The sequence below is a fragment of the Pelophylax lessonae genome (assembly GCF_965119305.1).
Source record: "Pelophylax lessonae genome assembly, chromosome: 4".
NCBI classification, from domain to species: Eukaryota; Metazoa; Chordata; class Amphibia; order Anura; family Ranidae; genus Pelophylax; species Pelophylax lessonae.
In genome coordinates this window covers 261,582,113-261,605,497 of record NC_138771.1, presented here as the reverse complement: position 1 = coordinate 261,605,497, position 23,385 = coordinate 261,582,113, and the positions used below count along the sequence as shown (strand labels likewise).

Sequence of the window (23,385 nt, the reverse complement as noted above, 5' to 3'; positions counted from 1 at the left end):
GTGATTGGACATGGGCTGCTGTGATTGGCCCTTTACCATGATCTGTGATCATCTGTAACCAAGGGACACAGCAATTATAGAGGGCGTCGGATGTGTGTCCCAGGGGGTATGGTTCTGGGAAAATGTCCATGGACACCCTTCTTGCTGTAGCTGTCTTTCAGCTATAGCCCATAAATGAAGTGGTTAAAGACTAAGTCCAGCATTGATAGCACTTTAAATAGTTTGGGTCAAGCTGGACTAAATGAACTATTTCTAATACATGTGGCTGCTGTTTGAGCTGTAAAAACTGTATGTAGCATCAGTTACATACAATATACATCTCCGTGTTCTGACCTCCGTATGAGGACTTCCCACCCCACTCCCAGAACAAAATGCAGTTGGGCGAGGAGAACTAGGCTTTTATCAGTGAATACATTGCTTGCTCTGATTGGCTAAGGTGAAGAGGCAGGCAAACATCACAATCCCCTCAGCCAGTCAGAAGATTCCTTGTATTTATTCAAAAAATGCAAACTTTCCTGTGAATGGCTGGGCAGTGATCTAGTCCTGGGATCAGGGTGCCCCAGTCCCGGTAGCACTGGGCTGGCAGGACACATCATTGTATACTGTATATAGCTTTTTGCAGATCGTTTGAGACAACTTGACCAAAAGGAACAATTTAAAGTGACGGCAATTAGCCTTTACCTGAAGGTACATACCTGGGCTGGAGGAAACGTCTACACTCTACAAGATGAAAAGCATTGCACCTATGATCATGGTTACAAAGCAAACTTCAAAGCAAAAAAAAAAAAAAGCAATAAATTCATATTTTTGCTTTTTTCAAAGTGGATGCATTTATTATTATTTATAAAAGCTGGAATTCTCCTTTATTATTCTATAGATATCAGCAGTAATAGCCAATAACATACTATAGACGGTATATATATATAAAATGGGACCTATACAGGGACACCTGTGGAGAGCATCCCTTGTAGAGTGTAGCGCCCACCTGGTCAGGAGCGGAGCACACAGGTCTCCCCGTGCTCTGAGTGGCTGTGTAACCCGCTGTGACGTCACTGAGCGCGCAGTTCAGGCTTGCAGCTCTTTAATAAAGCAGCGTGAGATGGTCGGGCCAGCAAAGTGAGAGGAGAGGAGACTCAGGAGAGGAGAAGAGAGCCGTGCGCTGTGACACCGCCTAATAACCCAGCCAGGGCAATGTATGCCAGGCACAGCACCGACACCATGGACACCTCCAGGACCAGCCTGCTCGTCTGTTCCCTTCTCTGTACCGTACACCTCGTCACTGCAGCCAGGCCGGGGAAACAACAGCACCGGAGCTGCCCCAACCCGTGTGTGTGTGAGCAGGACGGCCTGATGATGAGGGTGGACTGCTCTGACCGGGGACTCAGCGGACTGCCTACCAACCTCAGCATCTTCATCACCTACCTGTAAGTCACCTTCCACTTACCGCACCGACATACATCATCCACATGTCTCTGCTACACCCAGGGCTAGCTAGTGACCCCAGAATGTCACTTCTGGGGGGAAGGGAGCTTCTTTATATTAGTGATGACTATAATGGAGTGTTGGGATTATTATTAATAACATTATTGTCAGTGACATCAGTGTTGTCTGCCACCAATAGATGATTGCTGTCTGCACTGCTAAGGTGCACCTCTCTCTTTCTTACTTCATTCTTTCTTCCTTTCTTTCTTTTTCCTTCCCTTCTTTCATTCTTTCCTTCTTTTCTTTAGGATGTGCATTGTCTGCATGGCTAAGGTGGATCTTTCTTTCTTTCTTTCTTTCTTTCTTTCTTTCTTTCTTTCTTTCTTTCTTTCTTTCTTTCTTTCTTTCTTTCTTTCTTTCTCCCTTTCTCTCTTTCTCCTTCCTTCCTTCTCCCCTTTTCTTTTTTCCCTCCTTCATTCTGTCCTTCCTTTCCTTAAGATGTCCACTGCCTGCATTGCTAAGGTTTATCATTCTTTCTTTCTTTCTTACTTCCTTCCTTCTCTCTCTCTCTCTCTCTTTATCTCCCCCAACTTCCTTCCTTCCCTCCTTCCTTTCTTCTTTAATTATTTTCTTCCTTTCTTTAGGATGTCCACTGCCTGCATTGCCAAGGTTTATCTTTCTTTCTTTCTTTCTTTCTTTCTTTCTTTCTTTCTTTCTTTCTTTCTTTCTTTCTTTATCTTTATCTCCCCCACCTTCCTTCCTTCCTTCTCTGTCTCTGTCTCTTTATCCCCCTCCTTCTTCCCTCTTCTTTCTTTCTTTCTTTCTTTCTTTCTTTCTTTCTTTCTTTCTTTCTTTCTTTCTTTCTTTCTTTCTTTCTTTCTTTCTTTCTTTCTTTCTTTCTCTCTTTCTTTCTTTCTCTCTTTCTTTCTTTCTTTCTTTCTTTCTTTCTTTCTTTCTTTCTTTCTCTCTTTCTTTCTCTCTCTCTTTCTTTCTCTCTCTCTCTCTCTCTCTCTCTCTCTCTCTCTCTCTCTTTATCTCCCCCACCTTCCTTCCTTCCTTCTCTGTCTCTGTCTCTTTATCCCCCTCCTTCTTTCTTTCTTTCTTTCTTTCTTTCTTTCTTTCCTTCCTTCCTTCCTTCCTTCCTTCCTTCCTTCCTTCCTTCCTTCCTTCCTTCCTTCCTTCCTTCCTTCCTTCCTTCCTTCTTTCTTTCTTTCTTTCTTTCATTATTTCCTTTCTTTCTTTCATTATTTCCTTTCTTTCTTTCATTATTTCCTTTCTTTCTTTAAGGTGTTCACTATCTGCATTGCTATGGTTTATCTTTCTTTCTTTTTTACTTCCTTTATTCTCTTTTCCTTTCTCTTCCTTCTTTCTCTACCTTCTTCATTTCCTTTCCTTTCTTTTACTTTTATTTTCTTCCTTATTTTTTCCTTTCTTTAAGATGTCTATTGTCTGCTTTCTTTCTTTCTTTCTTTCTTTCTTTCTTTCTTTCTTTCTTTCTTTCTTTCTTTCTTTCTTTCTTTCCTTCTCTCTTCCTTTCTCTCCCTTTATTTCTTGTCTTCCTTCCTTCCTACCTTCTTTATTTATGTCTACTGTATGCCTTGCTAAGGTATCTATCTATCTATCTATCTATCTATCTATCTATCTATCTATCTATCTATCTATCTCTATAATATATATATATATATATATATATATATATATATATATATATATATATATATATATATATATAATTTTTATTTTTTATTTCTTGTCTCACAATTAATATTTTACTGCAACTTAAAACTTAAACAATAGCAGAGACCTGTTTTGTTTTTTAGAAGTGGTTATCGGGAGTTTCTTGCTATACACATGTTAGAGAGCTGCTTATGTGTACCTAGTATGTACTGTATATAGCACTATATGTATATGTGTATAGTCTAGGTATATAGTAGAACAGATGCCATGGCTTCTATACATGTGGCATGGATGATGCTGGTGCCTGCCCATAGCTTGGTTGAAGGAAGCACTTGTCCTGGATTCTCATAGCGACACTGGGCACTGAGGCTGATTTACTAAGGATTTAGAGAATGCTCATCCAGATTCACTTTAGTCATCCAATCATGTACAGATGAAATGAGTAAACAGGGTTTCTCTTTTCAACTTGATTGGATAAATACAATGAATCTTTTTCCGATTTATTTCATGTTTTTAGTAAACTTGCCTCAATATGTCAATGTTGTATATCATCCAGAAAGCAGTGTTAGCAGTAGCTGGCGGTTTCTTCTTCTAATTAACCAACTTCCAAAATTAAAATATGATAGCAAACATGTTATATGTATGGAGTTTATCATTAGATCTTATATTGGTTGGTGTACACATGCACACTGCAGAAAATGTGTGCCCTTACCCATGCAGATCATGACATTCAGTGGCATTGCAGTATGTGTTTGTATGGATGTGCTTGCATTTGTACACCCCAGTGGAAAGTGATGGGCATTCAGCGATACTTAGTACTGACACCAAAGGCATTATTATAAATCAAGAGGGCATATTTACTACACAACAGCTGCCCTACTCTAAGACAGGGATCACAGACCAGAACCGGGAGGAGTGTGTGATCAAACCAGGAACCAAAGAGTGTGACTACAGGAGCAGTCTTGTTGTAAATCAGGGATCAGTCAGTGAGATCAGAAGAATACTGGTGCTCTGGGGATGAGCCAGATAAATCAGATAGTCACATGAAATAGCAGTAACTAGGTAAGTTACTAAACTGGGGTCAAGTTCAGTAGCAGCCCCTGCGTAAATAAACAGCCCGTGTCCCCAAATCGTTCTGCAAGGAATCTCCTTCCTTTTTTTTTTTTATCTTTAACATTCTTTTCAAATGTTGCTGGCAGGAATCGAGCACTGAGTTGAGCAGTAGATCTGCCAGCTTATGACCATTTGGCATTGATTTACCTTGTATATTTTAGATATGTGCATTTTATCAAATGCTGTTAAGGGAACAAGTTATTGAGATCCCAGACAGATTTCCAAGAAGAGATGTGTTATTCTTTAATAACGTTACCTTTCTTATGCAATCGCACAGTGCATCTGTTAAAAATTACACAGTGGCCCAAAATAATTGGGATATCACTTTATCGGGTGAGATTTCTATATTTGTTTTAGGGTAATACACATCAATTTACGTCCATGTAAAAAAAGGAGTATCTGATAATGTAAAGAGCACACATTTAAAATATGTCTTATGCAGTATCTACAGTACTACCAACCATAAAAACAATGTGATCGCTCCCCCTTTCTTTTTTGTCAGCAGGGTCATGGCGGTTTAGTGTACAGTAGCTTCACAACTCCTCCATGGTATAGGGAGTTAAAGCCCAGAGGACTGATATGACAAGTGTTTGCTCTAGTAATGTTGATCTAGTGTGAAGTTTCACGATGAGCCGCAGTCTTTCCTTGACAAGACTAATAAAAGTGAGGCAAGGGGAAATATTGATTACAGTTGCAAAAAAATTATCTCTACCTTTGGTTTATGAGACATTTCTTTGAAGTGTGCAAGTAATCTTTAACTGGGGAAGGAAAACAAAGAATAAAATCAAGGCTCTGTGCAAGTGTGCTGTAGTATTTACAAAGTAGAAATGTTGCAGGCAGCCTCATTCATAGAGTACAGGTGTACAGTGTGCAGCCTTGTCAAGTCATTACCAGTGCTGGTCACATTACTTAGATCTGATCTTTCAGATGTCGTTATGTTTATTGGAATTGCAAAATGCAGGTCAAGGTGCCTAAAAATCCCTCTACTCCTTCATTTAGTTCACTGATGGGGGATTTACTAAGGCCCCTTTCACACTAGTGCGACTTGTCCCGCGATTTTGGACCGCAAAATCGCATGACAAGTCGATTTCTATTATTTTCAATGAGCCCCATTCATATCAGTGCGTTTTGAAGTCGCACCGACTTCAAAGTAGTTCCTGCACTACTTTGTCACGATTTTAATGTGTTTTGAGGTATATAGCCCTGAGCCATTGCTCACAATCGTGGTAAAATCGCGTCGCATAAGTGTGAAAGGGGTCTTAAACTGGAGCGTGCAAAATCTGGTGCAGCTCTGCATAGAAACCAATCAGCTTCTAGGTTGTATTGTCAAAGCTTAATTGAATAAACTGAAGTTAGAAGCCAATTTGCTGCGATGCACAGCTGCACCAGATTCTGAGTCACCAGGCTTAGTAAATCTCCCCCTTAGTTTCTGTTCTATTAGTAGATCAAGTGCAATGGATTGGTTTGTGGCTGTCTAGTAATAGCTACATAGTTTCTGTTATCCTTGCATTTTGCTGTGTTTTACAATACAAAAAAAAGCATTGTAGCATGTTTGGAGAAAACAAGCCCTGAGCCTACGGCCACATCCATACTTGAAGCTCCAAAATGCTTAATGTCCTAAATCCAATGGTTTTCAGTTATGCCTGTTCACCCCTAAGCGTAGTGTCGCTTGAAGCTTGAGGATTCGTTCACACCTAAGCATATTGGAATCGCAGGCAGAACAAAACATGGGATGCGCTTGCGGTGCCATTATTTCTTAATGGTTCTAATGGCACCCCAAACCAAAGTTGTATAAAGTACTCGAAACCCATACTTGAGTAAAAGTACAAGTGCTCGATCAAAAAGTGACTTGAGTAGAAGTGGAAGTGCTCGATCAAAAAGTGACTTGAGTAGAAGTACTAAAGTATTCAACATTTTTTGTACTTAAGTACTGCAAGTAGTTTTTTTAAAAATTTTGCTACTCAAGTACTGAAAGTAAAAGTACCAGTACTGTGTTATGTAGTTATTAAAGAAAGAAGTCAAAAGTTTGAACATCATATTGTTTTTTATTATTTCAAATGCAGCTTTTATTTATACATACAGTAGCTTTTATTTTCATATGCACTGATAATACACATGTTTTGAGCTTCATGAAACCTGCTATCTACTGTTCTGGCAGTGGTAATTTTTATAATTGTAACGAGTAACTATGCAGCACAAAAAAAAAAAAATATCAGAGTAGAAGTATTGAAATCATCGAAAAAATGTAGTGAAGTAAAAGTGGAAGTAGGAGAAAAAAATTATACTCTAGGAAAGTATAGATACCGCCTTTCGGTACTTAAGTACAGTAGTGAAGTAGTTCTACTTAGTTACTATACATCTCTGCCCCAAACACAGTGTGATTTTGTTGCAATTTTTGCACAATTGTGGCAAAACATAGAGCAGCAAAAGGGCCTTGCTGAGTGCCAAAATTTGGATCATGAGCTTCTCTGATAAGTTTTTTTGAAGCGGAGGGAGGCCCGTTTAAAATAAATGGTGGCGCTCCATAAAACGCGATGCAGTGGTGTCGCTCAGGTGTGAACGAGGCTTGAAAAAGTAACAAGCAACAAGCTTCAAGCATTTTTGGCCTCAATAGACTTTAAGGAATTGGCTGAAAAAAATGTGTATTTCTTTTCCCTAATACCTAACTTTCCATTGGCTAAAAATAATTAAAAAAAATGCTGAAGCCTGAAATGCCTGCAAAAAACATTCAAAAATGGCTGTGCAATCAGCATGTAAAACCCCCGAAGATGCTCCGCCCGAAAGTGGCAGCATATTATATAATTCTATGTTTCTAGATATATGTCACATTGATAGATGGACAACCAGCTGCTGGGAAACCACAAGTCCCAGCTTGCCTTGCTAGTCAAAAGTTCAGTAGTTTGGTGGATTTGTGGTCCCAGTTGATTGCCTATCACTGGCTACAGAAGTAATTCTAATACCTAGACAAGGTAGGTGTCATTTACATTAAAGCGGTTGTTATCCCAGAAAAAAAAAAAACAAACCCTGCAAGACAAAGGCATTATGAGCTAGTATGTATCGCATACTAGCTCATTATGAATTACTTACCTTAGAACGAAGCCCCGACACGGACCCCCGGACACCGCTGCGGGCGCTGACATGATCCCACGGCGTCTCTTCCGGGTTCGGTGGATCCGGCGTCGTGATTGGCCGGAGCCGCGATGACGTCACTCCCGCGCATGCGCACAGGAGTGATTTTCTGGCAGGCTCCTGGCAAGGGAAGCTGAAGGTCCGCTGGACCTTCAGAGCGCATACGCTGCTCACGTGAGCGGCTGCATGCCGTGCAAATATCTCCTAAACCGTGCCGGTTTAGGAGATATTAATTGTACCTACAGATAAGCCTTATTATAGGCTTACCTGTAGTTAAAAGTGAAAAAAAGCGGGATACTACCGCTTTAAGGGGCCTTTTACACATACAGACCGTTTGTCCGTTTTTCATCCATCCGTTGAAGGATGAAAAACGGACATCAATGCATTGCTATGGAAAAACAGATGACGACGGATGATCATCCGTTTACATCCGTTTTCATTCGCTTCCGTCAAAAGAAATGGATTGGACGAAAAATGGATGTAAACCGACAAACTGTCAGTTTTTCATCCATTTTTGCATTGGTAGTGGTTGTAAAAAAACGGATGAAAAACAGATGAAAATTGGACAAAAAATGGATGAAAAACGGACGAAAAATAGATGAAAAACTGATGAATACTTCATTATGATGTGACTGAACTGATGAAATGAATGTATGTGTGAAAGGGGCCTAGAGAAAAATTCAGGATCACAGTTTAGACCTACAAATAAAGTTCATCATTTATAACCATGCTAATATATGAAGTGTATATACTTCTACCATTGACTTATATAGCTCTATATCCAAGCATGTAGTGCTAGGCACGCTGCAGTGATAATGTTAAAAATGTAGTATCCCATAGCAACCGATTCCTAAGATTCCTAAGATTCCTACAGTAAACCACAATCTGATTGGCTGTTGGTTTTTTAGACTTTCAAAGCTATTTTCTCTGCTTTCCTATTTAAAGCCCATAGAGCCAGGTTTCTTCCATCCACCATCGATTGGGAACATTTACAAAAAACTTTTGCAGAACGTCTGCAGCATTTTGGTGGCAAAAATGTGTTCTGTGCAAACCAGTAATGAATATGTATGGCTTAGAAATGTGTTGCAAACCATATTTTGGCACTTGCTCATAAAATATAACAAAACACACATTTACAAATACAAATGTTTTCAAAATACTGTTTCTTGTGCTTTGTTACACTCTTGTGCAGATGAATTTGTGGTTTACCAGGCACATTGCTGGGATCATCTGGGAATATGTATTTACATAAGAAAAGTAGAGAAATTGATTTGGTTAGTAAATGAGACTAAATATGATTGCATAAGGACACATCTGAGTAGCATGGCCCACACACATGTCACCAGCACAGGTAGTATATATGGGATAAGCTGGTTCCTATAGTAAGACTTGTGTGTATGTTTACTGTGCTTTGCTTGGACTGCTTGTACCCAAACTGAGTGCAGTACAAGGCTGGGTCACTAACCTTCTGCAATTATAACATCATATTATACAATCTTGTTTTCTTTAAACCTTCTGTGTGAAAGGGTGATTCAAGAGCAAAATGAATTTTTTTTTTTGTCTTTCTAAACCAAACTGCGGTTGTTTATGGACAGATGAATTTGAGAGGACAGGTTGTGAATGGGGATGACATGTACTGTTTGTTACATTATGCACACTTTTTGTTAGTTGTATTATTTCATACAGTTCCTGTGGTTTCTGTGTCTGTGTCTTTGGGAAGCTCATTGCTGACTTTTAAAGACGAGCTTTCATCCCTGCCTCTATGCTTGTGTGGTCGCTCCCAACATCCTATTTAAATGTTATGTGTTTATTTTGATGCTCTAATCCCAGAGCCCTGTTTTCTTGCGTGAACAACTTTGAAACCTCCAGATGCACATTGGCTTGCTGTTGACACAAGTTTATTTAATTTCTGCTTTAAATTCTTCGCCACAGATGAGGTGCTATTAAAGCTGTGCAAGGTTTTCATTTGTTAGCAGAGAAACAACAGGGACTTGAGTAAATATGATACCTTTTTGGCTGGTTACTTATATTAAGATCAAAGCGTCTAAGGCTACTAAGGTGTCTCCTTAGAAATTCTGCTTCACAATTTTATCCTGTCTGACAATGATTGCATTGTCTAAACGGATCTTGCTGTACTGACACTTTTAAAAATAAATGGCCCAAGCTTTTTTTTTTTTTTTTTTTTTTTGCTGTTTTTTTTTTTTTTGCAGAAGTGTAACAGAATATATTTATTGCTAATGTGTCCTTCTTGGAGAGTAATCTTTTAGGTGTAATCCTGCAGCTTGTACAAATTAATTTTTGGTGCCTGAAGCAATTTGAGACAAAGTGAATTGCCAAAGATGACAAGAAGCTGACTGGGATTGTAAAGCTTGTTTAAAGTGAAATAATCCTCACAATATACCATCTAGTTTCATGCGTCTTAGCATGATGTGATATATATATATATATATATATATATTTTTTTTTTTTTTTTTTTCTGGCTCATGGTTAAAGCCTGTGGACTTCGAAGGCTGTTTATGTTGTAAGAAAACTCTGATGGCTTGATTTGATTTCTTTAACGGGGATTCACTAGTTTCATTCAGAGGATACTGTACAGAGTTCTCATACACTTTTTTTTTCCAGAAGAGGAACCTTGGAAAAAATGTAGCTGCACTCTGTAGAATTTAGCAGCAAACCCAAAAAGAATGCACCTAATTCACAGAGGTGAAGCACAACAGTAGGAATGATTGAGTGCATAGTGTGACTTTTAAACAAAACAACAAAAACAGCAACATTAACGAAAAAAGTAAAAAAAAATCACAAAAGCTTCATCTACTTACATATATAGATCATCTGAAGTATTTGAAGCATTGTGCTATTATGACTTCTACAAACAAATCATCCATAATATGTGACAGTCAACTATTTGGGAAGGTTACATCAATGTATGTTTCAATGCTTTACTGTCAAGTATCTGTGAATATTATAGGCACATGACTTCCCATGTAGGTGGAACATTTTGGAAGGATGAAATCACTGATCTTTATAGGCTCAATCAGTAAGGCAATGCAGGAAGCAATGAAAATGTGAAAAGTGCAATAACCCATAGCAACAAATAAGATTTAGGTTTACCATGTCAGCAGGCTGATTGCCATTATATGTGCCTATCGTCCTAGCCTTGAATTGTTTTTTTAACCACTTCTATATTGGTGCTTTTACCCCCTTACTGCCCAGGCCAATTGTCAGCTGTCGCACTTTGAATGACAATTGCGCAGCCATGCAACATTGTACCCATGTGACTTTTTTTATCTTTTTTTTTCACACAAATAGAGCTTTCTTTTGGTGGTATTTAATCACCACTGAGTTTTTTTTTTTTTTGCTAAATAAACAAAAAAAGGCCAAAAATGTTGATAAAAATTTGTTTTTCTTTGTTTATGTTATGCAATTTTGCAAATAAATAATCTTTCTTCACTAATTGAGGCCAAAATGTATTCTTGTACATTGCTTTGGTGAAAATAACCCAAATCAATGTATATTATTTAGTCTGTAGGAAAGTTATAGAGTCTACAAACTATGTTATATATATCTGAAAATCCATCAATCCTGATGTACTGACAGCCTCTCATTTCTGAGACCTGAAAATTCCAGAACAGTACAAATATCCCCCAAATGGCCTTTTTGGAAAGTAGACAGTCTGATATACTTTTTTTTTTTTAAACTTCGTTTTTATAAATTTTTGTCAGGCAAACAACAAGAGAAAAAACAAGTATAGAGACATTACAGTAAAATAGTGTGCACAATATCCGCAAAAATCACCACAGATCATGTAAGTTTATGACAAAGTGAAAGTTTGATATACTTAGTAGGTGTCATGATACCTTTGTTGAAGTTGTAATTTTTTGTCACAGTTTTTTGGAAAATGAAGAGAAAATTTTTTTTTCACATTAAAAAAAAAAAAAATGTTTATTCTGTCACCAGTGCAGTACAGCTTCATTATATAACTGGTTTGGCGAGGCCAGGGACACTGACTGGTGACAGTATGTAAAAAAAAAAAAAAATGTAATCATTTTTATTTAAATTTGTTTACATTCTGTGACCAGAGCAATACAATGTTACCATAAAAACACTGTACCACTCTGGAAAGTTTATCAAAATTTTTATTTTATTTTTTACATTCTACATGTGATTGCTTGTAGTAGTGAATTTCACTGCTATAGGCAAATATTTTTACTGAATGACAGTGTGTAGACACTGTGTATTATTGTGATTAGCTGTGATTGTCCACAGCTAATCAAATGGTACAAATGGGCTGTGATTGGCCCTGTCTGTACCATGTGTTCAGTGTGACCAATCACAGCTAGCAACACAGTTGTAAACAATAAATGGCTTGAAAGGAAACCATTCATTGTTTACGACTGTCATGTGATCTGCTGTGACTGGTCACAGCAATCACGTGGTACCTGCAGTGGGCCAGTACAGTGATCAGTCATCGGACACGGCTGGTGACAGATCGCGCCATCCCGCAGATGCTCAAGTGGCGCGTTCTGGGAAGATGTCATATGACGTCCTCCCAGAACAATGGCCTGGGCAGGAAGCAGTTAAAGCACAACAATCATAATGTGGAATCGGATATGTCAGGTCATGAAATTAAATAAACCTCAGATGCTCAATGAATTGTTTTCACATTGTAATACACTCCTGAGATGCAGAGCGGGTCATTGTACCTGCCCTGCATGTATGGGGCCAGGGCAGGACAACGGTTTTAAAAAAAATAAAAAAATAAAATAAATAGTAATATAGGTGTGACAGTTAATTGGCTATATAATAAGAAGTTTGGGATTGGCTAGTTAAATAACACATTTAATAGGTCAGTTAAATACTTACTATAGATTGGACGAAATTGACTAATTTGCACACCTTGAAACGATAATTATCCCTATAAAAGAAGTTGGATCAGTTAGAATGTTTCAGTCAGGAGGAGCGGAACAAGGAATTCGTCCCTGTTTTTCTCTTTATTGTGGTTTTTAATTTAGTACTAATTTAGGTAGTTCGAGTTTTTTGACTGAACTACATTTTTGAGTTGGAAAAATATGGTTAGTTCGAGCTTCTTGGCTGGACTAAAATATTGGTATATTTAATATTACTTACTTTGTTATTTAGTCAAATTAATAAATGGCCACGGCCAAATATACCACTGCAAGTCTGTTGTCAGGACTGTCTTTATTAAAAAAAAAAAAGGGGTGTGTGTTAGGGCTGCACGATATTGGGGAAAAAAGTACATTGCGATATTTGGTTTTTAACGATATATATCGCAATATTTCTCCCGGACAGTCTCCACCAGGGGATCCGCCACACTTGTAGAACTTCTCCCGCCCGGACAGCCTGAGCCTTGTGTCGGAGCCGGAGTGTAGAGGAAGCGGGCTGAGTGAAGTGTCCCAGCAGTAGTACGGTAGCAGCCTTTGTCCCCCGGTGCTCCTCCGCCATGCTCCGGACGTCTCTCCCCCCTCTCCTGCTGCTTTGCACTTTAGTGCTCTGCAGCCTCTCCGCCGCCATGCAATCCGCCATGCAATCCAGCTCTGCCTCTTAGTCTCCAGCCGACCATTACTCCGCCCTGCTCCGCCCATTGTCTCTCCATTGAATCTATTTACAAAATATTACAGCCTGATCCCGCCACCAATGCAGCCAGGAGAGACAATGGGCGGAGCAGGGCGGAGTAATGGTCAGCTGGATAATAGAGGCAGAGTTGGGAGGGCTGGATTGCATCGGGCTGGAGGGGCGGAGTTCCAATCACAGCTGAAAGCAAAATGGATGTGTGTCCTCCTCCTCCCCCCGAGTCCCAACTTCTCCCTTCCTCCCTGCCTATGGTAAATATCGCGTCTTCGGCAATATGAATATCGCCCATGCCCGCAGAACGATAGTCAATATCACATCGACTATCGTTCAGCCCTAGTGTGTATGTATAATATTTTGTATTGTTGTTCTGCCTGCGGCACCAAATACAGTACTTTTTATTTTCACAAGGACCCTTTGAGGTTATTTACTAAAAGCAAATAGACTATTCACTTTGCAAGTGCAAGGGAATTATCCCCAGAGCTTAGAAGCTTCACTTAGCAAAGAAAATCCACAATCACAGTCAGCAATTTTATCCCATTCGTCACGCTCTGGGGATAATTCCCTTGCAGAATGCACATGTACTTGCAAAGTGCACAGTCTGTTTGCCCTTAGTAAATCAACTCCTTAATTTGCACTTATTGAATTAATTGTGATGGCCAGTTGCATGAAAGCTATAATCAGATCCCACAAAATGGCAATTCTCTGCAATTTTTTCATAGCCTTCATGTGAATTATCTCTAAAATCTAGAAATGTTTGTACACATTTTGGAATGCTAATCCATTCTTTTACTCTTGAATTGACCAGCTCGATCTTGGCTAATTATTATGCTAAACTTTTATTTGTAGTATTAATTTATCCAATATGTACTAAGCATTAACTTTTTGAATTGCAGATTTTGCAAACTTAGTATTACCAACATAAATAGAACTGTTTGATTTGAAAAAAATGCTCTACTACAAAAAAAAAAAATATATATATATATAATAGGTACAGGCAATACAATGCCGTTTTTTGCTACAAAACTCCCTTTGACTTGTGGCTTCGGCAGTCATTCTGCAAGTTTGATGTACATACCTCCTGCATTGTAAGTGAGTGCATTTTTTTTATATAGTAAACATTATTGTAATATATCAATGTCTTCTCTCCACAATGTTCAGTGGATTAACTTACTCTAAATGGACTTGGATTTAGAGGAGAAAACCTCCACTTTACTTTCTCATACTGTAAAGAGGCAGAAAAGGTTAGAACGTTGCAGGAACAATGAGATCCAACATTAACGAAATGTGATATTACTTCAAAGAGGGTAAAATAGGAAGTCTCAGTGTGACAGCTATTGTACTGTGCCCACACCTTTTAGCAGCACTTTTCTTCTTGCTACTACATACAAATGCCAATTTACTAGCTGACTAGGCTGCTCTATTTATTTATTTTTCTGAGCAAGTGTTTCTGCTCTTAGTATGTTGGGTTGCATAATCATTTACTTTGTAGTATTTTCATGTGCCTGTTAGGAGAAAGGAGAGGCTCTGCACGGTTAATCATCATACTGGAGCGGTAGAGATTAATGTTAATGAATGACAGTTTATTACTCTGTATTTAGTTTATTTTTTATTTTTTTATACAGTCTGCAGTACAACAGTAGGATGCAGTTTACTTTCTCCACATGATGCTGAGAGTCATAGTAATAGGGTAAACATGAGTAGAATAGACAGGGTGGCGTATTACTAATAACGGGTATAGGGCACACTAGTATTTCTGAACAAATGTAATGATATATCGTTCCCTTTTGAGTTATCCCACGTACATCTAACAATTTAACCACTTGAAGACTAAGCCTTTTTTTGACACTTGTTGCTTAGAAGTTAAAACCAGTATTTTTTGCTAGAAAATTACTTATAACTTCCAAACATTACATATATATATATATATATATTTAGCAGAGACCGTATAGAATAAAATGGCGGTCGTTGCAATATTTTATGTCACACTGTATTCACGCAGCAGTCTTTCAAATGCAATTTGTTTGGAAAAAATACACTTTCATGCAAAAAAAAAAAAACAGTAAAGCTGGCCCAAATTTTTGTATGATGTGAAAGATGTTACGCCAAGTAAACATATACCTAACATTTCATGCTTTAAAATTGCGCACGCTCATGGAATGGCGACAAACAACGCTACATAAAAAATCTCTATAGGCGACACTTTAAAAAAAATTAACAACAAGCATGGAGGGATGGGGTGTTTACATTTTTTTTTCTTATTTATTTATTTATTTATATTATGTTTACACTGTCCCTTTAATTTTTTTTGACCGTTTTTATTGCTGTCACAAGAAATGTAAACATCCCTTGTGACAGCAATAGTCACGTGTCAGGTATTTTTTTGGAGGGATATGAGGTCTATAAGAGCCCAAAACCCTCCTTTGCATTTGAAAGCATCCAAAACACAAAGTTTGGCTGTTTTGAATACTGGCATTGTTCGAAATCTGGCGCCTTTAAGGCTCCAGTAAACTGCAAGTGATGTCATGACACCGCTTCCGGGTTACTAGATCTGAGACCTGATCAATACTGATGCCGGCTTTGTTCGGGTCTCCGGACGTGTCGGCTGGTCGCTTGGGGGTCCCGGTGAAATGGGAGGGCCCAGGCAGAGCGGCAGAAGGCGGCGGGGTGGGAGGACATCCCCTCCCGCTGCTTGTGATAAAAATTGACTGTCGGCTCTAAAAAACGGTATTGGGGTGATGTCTGCAGCGGCAGGCATCACCCCCGGTACAACCACTTGAAGCAGAATGATGTACAGGTGAGGGATTTTGCAGCAAGTATTTACATTTTACTTTCCTTATCAGCTCATCCCCACACAGTTACTACCTTTTGTAATACTTCTTTTTCCCTCTTAGATTGTAAGCTCTCATAAACAGAACCCTCTGTCCCTCTTGCGTCGAATTGTATTGTAATTATATCTTTATTGTGTAAAGCATTGTAAAGCAAACTATTTGCGCTATATCAATCCTGTCTTATAATAATAATGATAATAACTTTTAAATCTTGTGCTATTTCTTGAAAAAACACACCTGCCTGTCATTACAACATGGTTTTCTTAAAGTGATTCTAAACAATATGTTTTAAAATGTACAATTAAAAAAAAAGATGTTAAAAGGTATTGCACAGAGGGGTCTCTTATCTCCTCTTCTGGAGTCCCTCACCGGCATTCTCCTCTCCTTCTTCCTACGAGTGCCCCCTCTGCAAGCTGTGCACTGAGGGGGCACCTATGCAGGAGCACTCATGAGCCGGGCTGTGTACATCCATAGACACACAAGGTGCGGCCACGCTCCACATTCCCCATGGCTCCCGCTGCTGCCTGTGTTATCTGTGAGAAGAGGAAGAGAGAAGAGTGGGGTAGCAGAAGGGACAGCACTGGTTCAGTTTAGGAGTCAGGTAAGTGTTAGGGAGGAGGGGCTGGGAGGAAAACAGGTAGTGGGGCTTATACTTTAGAACTACTTTAACATAAAGGAAGGTATCTAGAGATAGCTGCCTCTTGCATCACTGTATCAGCCTATCATTGTTATGGAAAGCATCTATGACCAATAGGTAGGTAGGGGAGGTGGGAGAGGATAGATCAGCTCTTATTTTTACCAGGAAGTGTTGGAACTTGAACATTAGAGTGCCCTTGGATTTCAGAGCTCCTAAGGTGTTGGTAAAGATATTTGAGAGTATACAAACACTACTTCATCTCTCTGTATTTTTTATTCATGTAGTCAGTTAAGCATGCTTTACACACAGACATCTATGTTTAAAAGTAAAATTATAATTAAAATGGATCTCCCTATCTTTCCACCCTTTCGCTATATAGCAGTTCCCATTCCATGAACGTTTTTAAAGCGAACAGAAGGTCTAAAATACCTTTGATGCAAAAACTGCTGCTCCAGATCCTGTAATGGTTAAGCTGGCCATATTTTGATCAACAGAAGTTGATTTTTTTAAATATTTCACCCATTAGAGGCTGAAGCCAGGTGCCACTGTCAGAATACATTGTCCTGGTGGGAGGCCTTATCTACTTTGTGTAGAAGGGTGTATCTGCAAAACCAGTAGTGTATGGCCAGAAATGTAAGAGCACTTTTACAAATAACATTTTTTTTTTACTGTCTACCAATAAGTCCTTATTTGTGAACTGGAGCAGCCATTGAAAGATTGATGTCTGATCCTCTCCTTTTTGGGCTCACTGTACCTTATATCCTGGTAATAGGACTGTGGACTGCTATGCCATTTCCTTCCCTTTTGTAGTGTTAGTATATGAGCAATGGCATAATCACAGCCCTCTTCACTGAAGTGGGAGGCCCAGGGCCGCTTATGCTCCCAGGCTGTCACACCCATCATGGAAGCAAAATCTGATTGACAAGCCAGGAAACTCCTGGGCTGTCTTAAACACCAAAAGTTTACCTAGGTAGGCCTGAAGACTCCCAGTCCTCCCACCCATTACATCACCCACACATCTGCCTGAACTGATTGTCAGGTTATGTAATGGAGCTCTTAAGAACATTGTCAGGGAATCAGTGATCTCTCCTCCCTGGCCCTGGGCATACCCGAACTTTACTGGGATAACATTGTCACAGGCTTCTAAAATGTAATTTTCAATGAAAATTGGTAAGGGGGAAAAAATATTGCTACTTTTTGCTGTTCCTAGGGAAATAAAGTTTTGACGGGATATTTGAAAAGTATTTTGGCATTTAGCTTTAAAAATGCTTTAAAAACGTTGTTTCTGTACATAGTTTGTAAAAAAGAAAAATGTACAGTACATGCAACCCCAAATCCAAAAAAGTTGGAACGCTGTGTAAAATCAACAAAAACACAATGCAATGATTTCCAGATGACATAATTTTCATGGCATGGTTTTGTAGTAGAAGAGTCTGGATACTTAACTGGCCTGCCAGTAGTCCAGACCTTTTACCATCTGAAAATATTTGGCGTATCTTGAAGCGAAAAATACAACAAAGAAGAAAATAATTTTTTTAACCCTGTAAATTTTGTAAGTTTGCCATCTTACAAAGAAATGAAGGGTCTACAATTTTTATCATAGGTGTATTTTAAATGATAGAGACAGAATATCAACCAAAAATCTAGAGTAAACATATAAAACAAATGCTATAATCTAAGTTGCAGTTCAGTGAGTAAAATAAATATTTGATCCCCAAGCAAAACAAGATTTAGTACCCTTGTTGGCAAGCACAGAGGTAAGACGTTTCTTGTAGTTAGTGACCAGGTTAGCGCACATTCCAGGAGGGATTTTGGTCCACTCTTCTTTACAGATCTTCTCTAAATCCTTAAGGTTTCTTTCTTGGCTGTCTCTTGGCAACTCGAAGTTTCAGCTCCCTCCTTGAATTTTCTATGGGAAATAAGGTCTGGAGATTGACTAGGCCACTCCATGACCTTAACGTGTTTCTTGAGCCACTCCTTTGTTGCCTTGGTGGTATGTTTTGGGTCATTGTCATGCTACAAGACCCATCCATGACCCATCTTCAGTGTTCTAGCTTAGGGAAGAAGGTTCTCATCCAAGATTTTACAACACATGGCCCCGTCCATTGGTCCTTTAATGCGGCAAAAGCGGCCTGTAACTTTAGCAGAGAAACAGCCCCAAAGCATCATGTAACATTTATGACTTCACTCTGTTTGAATGAGCTGACCCTGAGCTGCGGACCACCCTTGGATTGCTTCTAAGAACTGTCTGAAATTTGCACATGGACTCTTAATCCCCCCCTGTGCAAACTGTTTTTGCCCCACCTGTATACATCAACACTTTTATCTGCCATTGTTTCAGCTTATATCTATATGAACTCTTTGACCTTTAACCTCTGAGCGACTAAACCAGTCTCCAAAGCATCTGGAGAGATGGTGTTCTTGGGGTCATAGTCAGCATTTTTCTTCCTCCAAACAGAGCGAGTCGAGTTAATGCCAGAGAGCTCAATTTTAGTTTGCTCTGACCACAGCACTTTCTCCCAATCCTTTTCTGAGTCATTTAGATGTTCATTGGCATGGCTGTACATGTGCCTGCTTAAGGAGGGGGGCTCACCTTGTTTGGAGGAAGAAAATGCTGACTATAACACCTAGGAACGCCATCCCTACAGCCAAGGCAACTAAGGAGTTGCTCAAGAAGAAGCACATTAAGGTCATGAAGTGGCTTAGTCAGTCTTCAGACCTTAATCCTATAGAAAATTTATGGAGGGAGCTAAAACTTTGAGTTGCCAAGAGACAGCTAAGAAACCCTAAGGATTTAGAGAAGATCTGTAAAAAGAGTGGACCAGAATCCCTCCTGAGATGTGTGCAAACCTGGCCACCAACTATAAGAAACTTCTTACCTCTGTGCTTGCCAACAAGGGTTTCTCCACCAAGTACTAAGTCGTGTTTTTCTGGGGGATTAAATATTTATTTCATTCACTGAAGTGCAATTTAATTTATAACATTTGTATTGTGTGTTTTTTCTGGATTTTTGGTTGATATTCTGTCTCTATCATTTAAAATACACCTATGATAAAAATTATAGATCCTTCATTTCTTTGTAAGTGGGCAAAGTTACAAAGTCTGCAGGGGATCAAATAATTATTTTCCCCACTGTAGAATCCTATATCAGGCAAGAATGGAACATTTCTATCCCAAAACTACGGCAGCTGGTCTCAGTTCCCAGACGTTTACTGAGTGTTGTTAAAAGAAGAGGAGATGCGGTATACATGGCCCTGTCCCATCTTTTTTGGAATTGGGTGTGTACTTTGCCAGTTTTTTTTTTCCATGTCCCAACTTTTTTGAGACCTGTTGCTGCCATCAATTATAAAATGAGCTTACTTTTTTCTTAAAATAATACATTTTCTCAGTTTAAACATTTGCTTTGTTTTCTATTTTTTATTGTGGATAAAATGTTTTTTTTTGAGATTTGCAAATCCCCCCACCCCTACAACCTCTGCAGCAATGCCAGCAGCACGTACATGTCTATTTCCCAAAGACAACCTCTGCATATGACGCTGAGCATGTGCATTCGACTTCTTTGGTCGACCATGGGGAGGCCTGTTCTGAGTGGAACCTGTCCTATTAAACTGCTGTATAGTCTTGGCCACTGTGCTGCAGCTCAGTTTCAGGGTCTTGGCAATCTTCTTATAGCCTAGGCCATCTTTATGTAGAGCAACCATTCTTTTTTTCAGATCCTCAGAGAGTTCTATGCCATGAGGTGCCATGTTGAACTTCCAGTGACCAGTATGGGAGAGTGAGAGCGAAAACACCAAATTTAACACACCTGCTCCTCATTCACACCTGAGACCTTGTAACTCTAAGGAGGAGTGGAATAGGACTCCAGTGGCAACCTGTGAAACTCTGGTGAACTCCATGCCCATGAGGGTTAAGGCAGTTCTGGAAAATAATGGTGGCCATACAAAATATTGACACTTTGGGCCCAATTTGGATGTTTTAACTTAGGGGTGTACTCACTTTTGTTGCCAGCGGTTTAGACATTAATAGCTGTGTGTTGACTTATTTTGAGGGGACAGCAAATTTAAATACAAGCTGTACACTCACTAATTTACATTGTAGCAAAGTGTCATTTCTTCAGTGTTGTCACATGAAAAGATATAATAAAATTTCTACAAAAATGTGAAGGGTGTATTCACTTTCGTGAGATACTGTATATATATATATATATATATATATATATATATATATATATATATATAAAAAGCAATACAGTATATATACATACAGTTGTGCTCAAAGGTTAAAATACCCTGGCAGAATTTATCATTTCTTGGCCGTTTTTCTGAGAATATGAATGATAACACAAAAACTTTTCTTTCACTCATGGTCAGTGTTTGGCTGAAGCCATTTATTATAAATCAACTGTGTTTACTCTTTTTAAATCCTAATGATAACAGAAAATACTACTGCGTAGTAATGGCTTTCTTCTGGCGACTCGAACATGCAGCCCAACTTTCTTCAAATGACCCTAATCAAAAGTTTACATACCCCAGTTCTTAATACCGTGTATTGCCTATTTTAACATCAATGACAGCTTGAAGTCTTTTGTGGTATTTGTGGATGAGGCTCTTTATCTTCTCAGATTGCAAAGCTGCCCATTCTTCCTGGCAAAAAGCCTCAAGTTCCTGTAAATTCTTGGGCTGTCTTGCATGAACTGCACGTTCGAGATCTCCCCAGAGTGGCTCAATGATATTGAGTTCGGGATCATTGTCATGTTGGAATGTCCAAGCACGTCCCATGCGCAGCTTTCGGGCTGATGAATGCAAATTTTCCCCCAGTGTTTTTTGATAACATACTGCATTCATCTTGCCATAAATTCTGACCAAATTTCCTGTGACTTTGGAGCTCACACATCCCCAAAACATCAGTGATCCACCTCCGTGTTTCACAGTAGGAATGGTGTACCTTTCATGATAGGCCTTGTTGACTCCTCTCCAAATGTAGCATTTTATGGTTGTAGCCATAAAGCTCAATTTTGGTCTCATCACTCCAAATGACTTTGTGCCAGAAGGATTGAGGCTTGTCTCTGTGCTGTTTGGCGTATTGTAAGCGGAATAATTTGTGGCATTTGTGTAGTAATTGCTTCCTTCTGGCAACTCGACCATGCAGCCCATCTTTCTTCAAGTGCCGCCTTAGTGTGCATCTTGAAACAGCCACATCACATGTTTTCAGAGAGTCCTGTATTTCACCTGAAGTTATTTTGTGGGTTTTTCTTTGCACCCCGAACAATTTTCCTGGCAGTTGTGGCTGAAATTATAGTTGGTCTACCTGACTGTGGTTTGGTTTCAACAGAACCCCTCATTTTCCACTTTTCGCTTAGACTTAGAACACAACTGATTGGCATTCTCAATTCCTTGGATATTTTGTATATCCCTTTCCTGTTTTATACAGTTCAACTACCTTTTCCCGCATATCGTTTGACAATTCTTTTGCTTTCCCCATGACTCAGAATCCAGAAACGTCAGTGCAGCACTGGATTAGAGATGCAAGGGTCTGTCAGGAGTCCAGAAACTCATTGACCTTTTATACACAAACACTAATTACAAGCAAACAGATCACAGGTGAGGATGGTTACCTTTAATAGCCATTCAAATCCCTTTGTGTCAACTTATGTGCATGTTATCAGGCCAAAATCACCAGGGTATGTAAACTTATGATCAGGGTCATTTGGGTAGTTTCTGTTGTCATTATGATTTAAAAAGAGTAAACACAGTTGATTAATAATAAATGGCTTCAGCCAAACACTATCCATGAATGAAAGAAAAGTTTTTGTGTTATCATTTATATTCTTGGAAAAATGGCCAAGAAATCATACATTCTGCCAGGGTATGTAAACTTATGAGCACAACTGTATATATATATATATATATATATATATATATATATATATATATACAGTATATATATATAGACAATTGAGTACTGTCCGTGATACTTTTTTTATATATTTTTTTTATTTGCACTAACATACAATTTTTCAGGACAAGCTTTCGGGGTATGTCCCCTTCTTTAAGATCCAAGCAGTACTGATCCACAAAATGTTAGCAGCATGGTAAAGAAACACAAAATCTCTGCTACAATTACCTCTTATATATATATATATATATATATATATATATATATTTTTTTTTTTTTTTTTTTTTTTGGTAGAGTAAGGGAAGGTTTTATTATTCTGCCATCTGTGTCCCATTGGAGAGATTTACAATCTGTTAGTGTTTCGTTGTCAACCCAAAATGTGGGATTTTCTTTTCCTTTAACTTTCATTGATAAAGGGACACAGATATACAGACAGCAATAAAAACTGGTAGGTGTTCTGATCCTTCTCCTCTGTATCCATCCCATTCGACAAGATGTCATGCAATAAAACATCTATCGGTTTCATGAGGTAAATACTGCAAATTTCAATGGAATAAAGTATGCCTTTTTCAATATGAGTGTTTTTTTTTGAAAAAACGCTGTGAGCTATTTTACTGCTGTTCCTAAAGCAGTAGATAATGAATGAATTTGTGAATTTAGCCCATAGTTCCTTTTATGTGCTGTGTGCTTCTTCCATATTAGTGCATCACAACAACAGTGCTTTACACATTCTCTTATAATTATATGTTGTGTTTTTTGCAAACCGATATAAAAAAATGCGTTGTCTAATTAGCTTTTCCCACATATGCATCAGAGGGAGAACTTCCAAATTATCCAATTAAAAAAAGGGAAAAAAATGTGGCATGGTAAGTGAAAGTAACAGATGTTCACTCAGGTACATAGACATTTAAATCCTCTATGCTTCATTATTACTGTCACCTGTTATGTACATTAAAGCCTAAATGCAGTCAAAATAAAAAACAGCAGAAAAATCAGCACAAAATCAGCATGAGTGCCCAACTATGCCTGTCTATTCTGCCCAGCTGCTCTATTCATAGAAGCCGGTACTACAGCTACTATGGTTGGAAAAAC

General features: G+C 38.7%; 1 protein-coding gene across 1 annotated transcript in view; it reads left to right on the top strand.

Annotated features, from left to right (window-relative positions):
- The first annotated feature begins 1,170 nt into the window (after positions 1-1,170).
- LGR5 (leucine rich repeat containing G protein-coupled receptor 5) overlaps positions 1,171-23,385 on the top strand; it is a 235,720-nt gene continuing 213,505 nt past the window's right edge. The window contains exon 1 of the mRNA XM_082252758.1: positions 1,171-1,424. Within this exon, the coding sequence (XP_082108884.1) occupies positions 1,192-1,424 (233 nt within the window). The 5' untranslated portion in view covers positions 1,171-1,191. The remainder of the gene's footprint in view (positions 1,425-23,385) is intronic.